This window comes from Oncorhynchus clarkii, chromosome 6 (genome assembly GCF_045791955.1).
Source record: "Oncorhynchus clarkii lewisi isolate Uvic-CL-2024 chromosome 6, UVic_Ocla_1.0, whole genome shotgun sequence".
In the NCBI taxonomy this organism is placed as follows: Eukaryota; Metazoa; Chordata; class Actinopteri; order Salmoniformes; family Salmonidae; genus Oncorhynchus; species Oncorhynchus clarkii.
This window is the reverse complement of record NC_092152.1, coordinates 53,024,059-53,034,059: the sequence shown is the minus strand read 5'-3', so window position 1 is coordinate 53,034,059 and position 10,001 is coordinate 53,024,059. Positions and strand designations below refer to the sequence as shown.

The following is a 10,001-nucleotide window of genomic DNA, read 5'->3' as shown; positions in this document are numbered from 1 at the left end:
CCTTGGGACCCAAATGCATAATGAGTGCTCTAACTCCTCCTTGTGGTTGTCTGGAGCAATGAAGCCGTGACGCTGGGTACCTCTAAGTGCAAACTCGCAACTTTTAAAGGAGGAACCACTGTATATAGAGCATTATTAGAGCTTATATTAGAGCTTATCTTCTAACGTCATATTTTCACTTAGTCATGTATTGATGTCAATGGGAGAGAGACTAAGTTCAAATGTAGGATTCGTCTCAAAGTTGTTTTTTCTAAGTTGTTTACTCATAGTTTTCTACTCCTCCAAAGCTGAATTCGTCTGGCCTACTGACTATGCCCCGGAGTCCCACGTCCAGTGAGGATGAGATGGCCCAGAGTTGTTCTGACTACTCCGTGGACTCCGCCTCTGACAGCTCCCGTGAGGAGACCATCTACGAGACCATAAGAGCCACCGCTGAGCCGACCTCAAGACGCATGGACGACATACACACTCACTCCCTGGTTGTCCGCGTCCTCATCCCCGACCTGCAGCAGACAGTGAGTGTGTGTGTGTGTTTGCGCGTGTTCGTGCGTGTGTGTGTGTGTGTGGGTGTGGGTGTGTGCGTGTGTGGGTGTGTGTGTGTGTGTATGCTTGCCTATATTTACTCAGGAACGTACAACGGAGTTGTATGTTAATTTGAGTCAGAAAGAAATGTTTGATGTACCTTTGGAGGGTTTTTTACACCCATTTTTCTTTTTAAAGGATAGAACTGTTTAATCATAGACTCATAGACTGACTCAAAGGGTTTTTAAAGAAGTTCAAGTGATAAAGTCTTAGATTACACTTGTTAACTTCTCTCATTTCCCTTTGGTATAAAACCTTTGTTTTAAGCCAGCTCTGGCCATCCATTATCCTGGCTGTGTTGCATCCTTTCGCCTGGTGGAGAACACACACAGTGTGAACGATCTGTGGGCGTTGACGTATAGACTTTTTCATCTAAGGGAAGCTTCTATCAACCCTTGTTTCGTAATAGAAAAAATAAGGCAGTGGGGTGTGTGTATCTCACAAATTTATGGGGACATGCATATCGCTCCCCATTCCTCTCTTATTACCAGACCTGGGTTCAAATACAATTTTAAATAATTTCAAATACTTAAGCTGGGATTGATTGACATGCCTGTTGCAATGAAACCAACAGAATAGTTGCACAAATATCAAATAAAAAGTCTGACACTCCGGGCAGTTTAAAGCAAACGCTAAAAGTATTTTAAAGGTTTCAAATAGCATTTGAAGCCAGTTCTGCTTAATATCTGCTTAATTCTAGTTGTGTTTTTGTATTTTTGCATTTCTTGTGCGCCCTCCTTTGATGTATGTAATTCTGTCACTAACTCCTTATTTGCTGCTTATTTGAAATCAATCTCTTTTTGACAGCATCCCTTTTGATAAAAAATAAATAATCCATACATGTTTGCCCATAAAGTGGTTGGAAAGTGACTTTTTGGACCTGAATGCCCCAAACTTCAAGAGATAAAGGTGCTCAAAGTTGACCCATTTTTCAACACTGGGAAATAGAAATGGTTGAGTTTGATATCATTCAAAAGCTTATCAACAGGGTTGTCAAACTATTGTCTTGAAACATAAGTAATTATTTGTTTTACCTTCAACGTCAATTATCTAAAAACATCCACTTAGATTTTTTTCATATTCGCATATGTTGTAGCTTAGACCATACTTTTCATCTTCTGACATTTTTGTGTTGTGGCCGCCATCGGTTGAGACACAACATGCTCTTGAACACAGTGTGGGTATCATTTTTGTACATTTATTAGCCAAAACATGACACCCACCCTGTATTCAAAAGCATGTTGTGTCTCAACCGATAGCGGGCACAACACAAAAACCTCAAACTATGTCAAATAGGTTTTAAGCTACAACATATGCCACAAACAAAAAAAAGAGTTTGCTCATTTTTAGATAATTTACTTTTAAATGAAAAAAACGACATAAAAAAAAGATAGTTTGGACAGCCCTATTTGTAAGCTTTTAAATTATATACATCTCCACCGTTTACCTTTTCCAGTCATGAAGACATGGATGTCTTCCGGTATGGTGGGTTATGCAAAGTAGGTCAACTTTGAGCACCTTTATCTCTTGCGTGTTTTGGAATTCAGGTCCAAAAAGTAACTTTCTGAGTACTTCTACAATGGGCAAACATGTATGGAAAGTTTGTTCAAATCAAAAGGGGTGCTCTCAAAAAGTAACTGAATTCAAATGGATTTACCCAAAAGAGATATTGGTCTCAATGGGACTCCCCTGTTAAAAAATAAAGTTGAATTATTATTATACATTTTTTAATCAATGTAGGCATTAGCTCTTCTACTGGTCCAATGAAAGTAGTGGGGTAGGGAGATGGAAGTGATATACAGTACATGAGCAGAGAGATTGATTGCATATTGAATTGAATGATTTTTTAAGGCTAACTGTACGTCCAAACCCTTAGTTGAACCCACACTGTCATAGGAAGCATGACATAACACATGAACTTAGATTACATTGGATTGTTCATCTTTAAATCTCACTGTATGTTAAATCCCACGCATTCATAACACATGACATTATATGATGACATTTCAAACTGGTATCTCATGGATCTAGTAGTGCTATTGAATGTTGGTGGCTTTCAAAGCAGATAGATTGAGTTTTTAGATGATATTTGTTGGTCAAAGTATTTGGGGGGTTCCAGTGACGTGTGAATGTATATTCCTTTCAATATTCATCATAATTATGTAATAGATATTTCATATGTCATACAAATTCATTGTAAATAATATGTATGTATGTGAAACACTGAACTACATTTATTTGGAAGGAATTTGCTATATAAAAAAGTGAGTTTATTTGTCTTGAGTCCCTAGTCCTAAGGCATATTGTTGTCGAATTGTGAATATTTTTTATTTATTTAGTGGCTAAGTGTTTTTTATTGTTATTGTACCACAGCAATGTGAATTGTAATAGTTCTCCGTAACAGACTATGTGTCCAGAATAGTGGGTATTCCTTTGATGCATTTGAGAATTTCCTTGGCAGGCAGGATAAAAGGCAAGCATTAGGCTAGGAATTGATAGAGAGAGAGCGAGTGTGTGCACAGCAGGAAAGGGTGGCCACAGCACTCAAGGGAGTGATTGAAAAAGCTTCTTTCACTTTCCCCAACGCACAAGTGGTTATCGCCACCCTGCTACTTCGAAAGACGTTCACCCTGGTACCATACAGAGGGTAAACTCAAGCATTTCCCATGACTGTGCCTCAAAACTGTAATGCCCGGGGTATAGTGGAGGAAGAAGTCAGACGCAGGAAACAGAGAGTTCAGAGTTGAGCTACTTCTTTATTCACCACACAGGTGAAAACGACGCCACTCAAACAAATGCCCCAAAACACAGGCGAACTAAACAGTCCCGAACAACACACGTACACATAAAACTGTGACTTACAGGCTTGCACAAGAGTACACATAAAACAATACCGCACACCCAGCAGGCGGCCCGGCTGGATAATAAAGCCCAACTAATTAACCTAACGAAACACAGGTGTAACTTATAAACAGACAAGGGGGGGGGGGGATCAGTGGCAGCTAGTAGGCCGGTGACGACGAGCGCCGAGCGCCACCCGAACAGGAAGGGGAGCCACCTTCGGTAGGAGTCGTGACAAAAAACAAATGTTTACCTGGCCCACCGTACCCCATCCTGAACTTGAACAGCCTTTATGACCAGGTCCACCTCTACAAACCAGCAGTCCCTACTTTTTCAAGGACCCTGAAAGACATTGCCCACAAAAGCAGCCCCAGCACCTCACACAGGAGCAACAGAGCATCGGACAGCCCGCCCAGACCAGCAAGGCCCCCCACCTGCACCTAGAGGACCCACGCCGAGAGGACCCACACCAAGAGGACCTACATCCAGACCACACTGATAAGACCACACTTATCAGTGTCCCGAGCCCTGCTCATATAATCCCTACCATTGTGTTACTGAGTTGTCGTAGTGCTGCTGCAAGTGTACATTGTCCCAAGGGCATTGGCAGTCATAATGTAAATAACCTAATTTATGTCCCTCTATCTCCCCTGAATGCCCCCTGTCAATCGTACAGCTATTGTATGCTGTTATCATGCGCCTATGAACCTGAGTTATACTGCGGAATACCTGTTCACTGTGACTTTGCCAAAATTAAGAAAATACTTGACCATGTGCAGACTCAGTGAGAATAGCCTTGCTATTGAGAGAGGTTACCACATGATAGGGTCACACATCAGACCTGGCTTTCGAGAGAAGACAGGCCATGTGCCCACTGCCCACAAAATGAGGTGGAAACTGAACTGCCCTTCCTATCCTAACAAATGTATGACCACATTAGAGATATATATTTCCCACAAATCACACAGACCAGAAAGAATTTGAAAACAAATCAAACAGTTGTTCTCCCATCTCCCCTGTGGAGGGGGAGGTTTCTGATGAAACCAAGATTGAACACTTTGGCCTGAATGCCAAGCATCACGCCTTGCACCAGCGGCAGGGACTGGGAGACGAGTGAAAGATGAACAGAGCAAAGTGCAGAGAGATTCTTGATGAAACCTTAATCCAGAGTGCTAAGGACTTCAGACTGGGGCGAAGGTTCACCTTCCAACATTGCAACAACTCTAAGCACATAGCCAAGACAAAGCAGGAGTGGCTTTGGGACAAGTCTCTGAATGTCTTTGAGTGGCCCAGGCAGATTCCGGACTTGGACCCGATCAAACATTTCTGGAGAGTCCTGAAAATCGCTGTGCAGTGACACTCCCAATCCAACCTGACAGAGCTTGAGAGGATCTGCAGAGAAGAATGGGAAAAACACCTCAAATACAAGGGGTCTGAATACTTTCCGAATGCACTGTAAACTCCCATATCTGTTAGGCTAAATACTGCAGTTTGCAATCACAGCACACTAGTGGAACACAAACAACATTGTAAATACTACCAATATTTGAATGTCTTTATATTTTTTAAACCTTATTGAGTGCAATATTTACTGTTAAATTATAATATTTTTTGTTAGTGTTTTGTGTCTTCTCACTTTTGTTTATTGTTAAGTTCACTTGCGTTGGCAATGTAAATACATGTTTCCCATGCCAATAAAGCCCCTTTGAATTGGAGAGAGAGAGAGATCAGCTACAATGAACAACTGTTTTTATGTCCCTCCACTACTCCACACTCTCTTGCTTTTACAGTATGTCCATCTCTCACTTTTTCTTTGTTAGTCTCTTTGTCTCCCTTCTAAACTGTTTCTTTGTCTCCCTTTCTCCCTCTGTCTCTCCTCTTGATCTTGTCTCTATCTCTTTGTTCATTCCTATAAATGGGAAACATGTTGTTCAACTATGGAACGGTTATGACTCTTTATGGTTAGGGATAGGTATAGAGGGGATGGTTTATGGTAGGGGGTGAGTGGGCCACATAGTGGGTGGAAATCTTTGGGGTCAACTTGTGTTGACCTACATCTGAGCCTGATGCAATTGTGATGTAATTAACTTACAGTACAAGACAACCCACATAAGTACAGTACAGTACAAGACCACCCACATAAGTACAGTACAGTACAAGACCACCCACATAAGAGCTTCTGAAAGGAGGCGGTTTTGTACTCTATAGTGTTGAATAAATCAAAGTACTGGGATGAACTGTTCCTCCTCTCTCATATATATTCAAATGATTTAACTTATTTATTAGGTTGAATTACCATTCGTTAATTTTGAGTCATAATTGACTCATTATATTAGAATGGGCTTGTGGTGGGCACTGGAGGATTTCGTTAGATCGGTTTACCGCTTGGTGACTGTAGCTGTAACATCAGTGGGCTGTGTGTGTGTTATCGTGTCTGAGAGAGAGAGAGAGAGAGAGAGAGAGAGAGAGAGAGAGAGAGAGAGAGAGAGAGAGAAAGGCAACCAGTGAAGAACAAACACCATTGTAAAAACAACCCATATTTATGTTTATTTATTTTCTCTTTTGTACTTCCACATCATTTCAACACTGTATATAGCGATAATATGACATGTGAAATGTCTCTATTCTTTTGGATCTTTTGTGAGTGTAATGTTTACTGTACATTTTTTGTTGTTTATTTCACTGTTGTTTGTCTATTACACTTGTTTTGGCAATGTAAACAAACACATGTTTCCCATCCCAATTAAGCCCTTAGAATTGAAGAGAGGATTACATGTATGTTGATGTATTTCCCAGTGACAAACAGCCTCTGTTTTTTCTTTCTCTTCTTCCATCCCTTTACCACCCCTGCTCGAGTTGCACTTCAAACCCATTTCAGCCATTTCACTGTCAGAGAGGCTTTCAAATAGCTACTTCACTATTTCATAAAGTTTCCCCTGTTTCATTACATGTTTGTCATTTAGCATTAATCTTATCCAGAGCGACACAGTATTGAGTTTATACATTTTCATACTTTTTTGGTACTGGTCTCTCGTGGGAATCGAACTTGTGGGATTTTTTTGTTTTGATTTTTGATTTGAACCCACAACCCTGGGGTTGCAAGTGCCATGTTCTACCAACTGAGCCACACAGGACCACATAACAAAGTTTCTCCTGAAACTTAACCTTTCGATTTACTGTTCTGAGATGCACTCATGATGAAGCTGGAGCATAATGTAACATGATGGGAGATTTACTAGCGAAGTAACATACTGTACTGTTGGAATGGTCCTCAGCCAGGTGGAAACAGCCCATTATCTCTCCACTGACAGATGCCAGGCATCTGTTCCTGTACATTATCCTTCTCTCCATCCCTCCATCTCCTCCTCACCTACTCGCTGCCAGCCAGGGGGTGTTATGGGTAGAGTTCAGAGTGTTCATCAGCCTCAGTCTTTATCACAGGCACAGGTCCACTATCACCAGTTGAGCAGCAGATCCAGAGGTAAACACACACGCACACACACACACGCACACACACACACACACACAAACAAACAAACAAACAAACACTGAATGCCACGGCCGTGGCCCATAATCCTCTCTGATTCAGCCAGGTCTGGCAGATGCTGCTGTATTGTTTGTTTGTTCAGCTCGGATGTAATCTGGCTGGGTGCAGGAGAGGGGTCAGTTGGGTGGTGTGGTGTGACTGTCATGCTGTACCTGCGCCATAGCTGAGGTTGTGGCCCTTAGAGAAGATGTGGGAAATGTGTTTGTATGGGCAATGTTTTTTAAAGGGATAGTTCACCCAAATTACAAAATTATATTGGTTTCCTTACCCTGAAAGCAGTCTATGTGTAACGGTTGTCGTCGGGAGAAAGAGAGGACCAAGGTGCAGCGTGGTAAGTATTCATTGTAATTTAATAAAGAATGAATACTGAAACAAAAACAATACACGACAAACGAACAGTCCTGAACGGTACAACAAAACACAGAACAGAAAACAAACACCAACAACTCAAAAGTGAAACCAGGCTACCGAAGTATGATTCTCAATCAGGGACAACGATTGACAGCTGCCTCTGATTGAGAACCATACCAGGCCGAACACAGAAAATCCCAAATGATAGAAAAAAGAACATAGACAACCCACCCAACTCACACCCTGACCATACTAAAACAAAGACACAACAAAGGAACTAAGGTCAGAACGTGACACTATGGACAAGGTATGATAGCAATCCATACTTTGCTTTAGTTTCCCTGGCACTGTTTCCACATGCTAATGTTTTAGCATTTGTGGCACAAATCCCATTCAAGTTATGATATTAGCATTTTTTCAAATGATCTACAAGTGAGTTTGTTGAGCTTCACAAGCAATGTTAGATACTTTTGGGTGATTTGGACATGATGACCAAAAAATTCTAAGATCGGTCCCATGACTTGAATGGGATTTGTGCCAGAAATGTTGAAATGTTAGCATGTGAAAACAGTGTCAGGGGAACTAAACCAAAGCATAGATTGCTGTCATACCTTGTCCATAGACTGCTTACAGGTTAAGGAAACAAATGTGTCTTTTTTTTACTTGGGTGAACTATCCCTTTAAGTATTTGTATGTATAAGTGTTTGTAGGGTAATGTTTGTAAGTGTTTGTAAAGGAAATGTTGGTGACGGTTTTGCCTGGGAATGCTCATGCCCAGGCTCTTGGCCTACAACTGAAAGTCTGTGACCTGTTTTCTTTTACCATGATTCTCACTTTTCCCCTCTCTAACCCTACCCCTTTCAACCCCTATTCCCAACCCAACCCAAACCCCTCACGCAGAAATGTATGCGGTTCAACCCTAACGCGACTGTGTGGGTTGCCAAGCAGAGGATCTTGTGCACGTTGAGCCAGAGTCTGAAGGATGTGCTGAACTATGGCCTCTTCCAGCCCGCCATGAACGGACGTGATGGGAAGTTCCTGGATGAGGAACGCCTCCTCCTGGAATACCCACAGCCAATCAGCAAAGGAGTTCCAGCTCTGGAGGTAGAGTGCCAGCCAATCACTTAAGTTGTTATGTATTTAAAAAGGTGTGGTATTTCTATTTATTATGGATCCCCATTAGCTGCTGCCAAGGCAGTATAATTACACTAGAAATCAATTAAAAAATATACGTGTGTGTAGAAGAATTGTGTTCGTATGCGTGTATCTCTTCGCAGTCCGCGCTGTTCCATAAGGTGTAGTTTTATACATTTTTTAAGTCTGATTGTATTGCTTGCAGGAGTTACTTGATGTGGAATAGAGTTCCATGTAGTCATGGCTCTGTGTAGTATTGTGCATTTTCCAGAGTCTGTCCTGGACTTGGGCACTATGAAGAGACCCCAGGTAGTATGTCTTGCGGAGTATGCATGTTTGTCCAAGCTGTGTGCTAGTCATACAAACAGACAGTTCGTTGCTTTTAACATGTCAATACCTTTCACAAAGACAAGTAGTGGTGCAGTCAATCTCTACTTTGAGCCAGGAGAGATTAGGGCTATACTGGTATTGATGCACGGACCGATTAAGGTTTTTACTTTACCTTCTATAAGCATATTTTAAAGTTTGGTTTATTAAATGCGATATGCCGTGTATAAGGTACATTTTTATAGTTTACTTCGCTACTTGAGTCATATCTCTCCACTCTCTCTCTTCATTGTAATATGCCTATGTCCCTCTTTGTGGCACTTGACCATATGACTCAGCAGTAGTCCAGGTGGGACGAAACTAGGGCCTGTATGACTTGTTTAGTTGATAGTAAAGTCAAGAAATCAGAGCAACACTTTATTACGGACAGACCTCTCCCCATCTTCGCTTCCATTGCATCAATTGTTTTGACCATGGCAGTTTAAAATCCAGGGTTACACCAAGCAGTTTAGTCTGCTCAACTTGTTCAATTTCCACATGATTCATTACAATATTTAGTTGAAGTTTAGGGTTTAGTGAACGGTTTGTCCCAAATACAATGCTTTTTTGTTCATATTTAGTTTATGACATGCCAGCTCTTTGATAAGTATTTCAGTGATTTCAATTGCTGTGGTAGCAAACGTGTATAATGTTGAGTCATCGGCATACATACTGTAGATACACAGGCTTTACCCAGTGCCAGTGGCAGGTCATTAGTAAAGATTGGAAAAAGTAAGGGGCCCAGACAACTGGATTAGGTTGGAGAGGCTCCCATTAAAGAGGTACCTCTCAGATCCACGATATAGCAGGAGATGTAAAGCCATAACACATACGTTTTTTCCAGCAGCAGATTCTAATCGATAATGTCAAAAGCTGCACTGAAGTCTAACAAAACAGCTCCCACGGTCGTCTTATTATCAGCCAGTCATCAGTCATTTGTGTAAGTGCTGTACATGTTGAGTGCCCCTCCCTATAAGCATGCTGAAAGTCAATTGTTAATTTGTGTACTGTGAAATAGCATTGTATCTGGTCAAACACAATTTTTTTCCAGAAGTTCACCGAGGGTTGGTAGCAGGCGGATTGTTCGGGTGTTAGAGCCAGTAAAGGGTGTTTTGCTATTCTTGGGTCGCATAATGACTTTTGCTTCCCTCCAGGCCTGAGGGCACACACTTCCTGTAGG

The 10,001-nt window shown here is 41.5% G+C and overlaps 1 protein-coding gene across 1 annotated transcript in view; it reads left to right on the top strand.

Moving 5' to 3' along the window:
• The first annotated feature begins 305 nt into the window (after positions 1-305).
• LOC139411283 (SH3 and multiple ankyrin repeat domains protein 2-like) overlaps positions 306-10,001 on the top strand; it is a 162,580-nt gene continuing 152,884 nt past the window's right edge. Inside the window, exons 1-2 of the mRNA XM_071157362.1 lie at positions 306-515; positions 8,222-8,425. Coding sequence (XP_071013463.1) covers positions 312-515; positions 8,222-8,425 — 408 coding nt within the window. The 5' untranslated portion in view covers positions 306-311. The remainder of the gene's footprint in view (positions 516-8,221; positions 8,426-10,001) is intronic.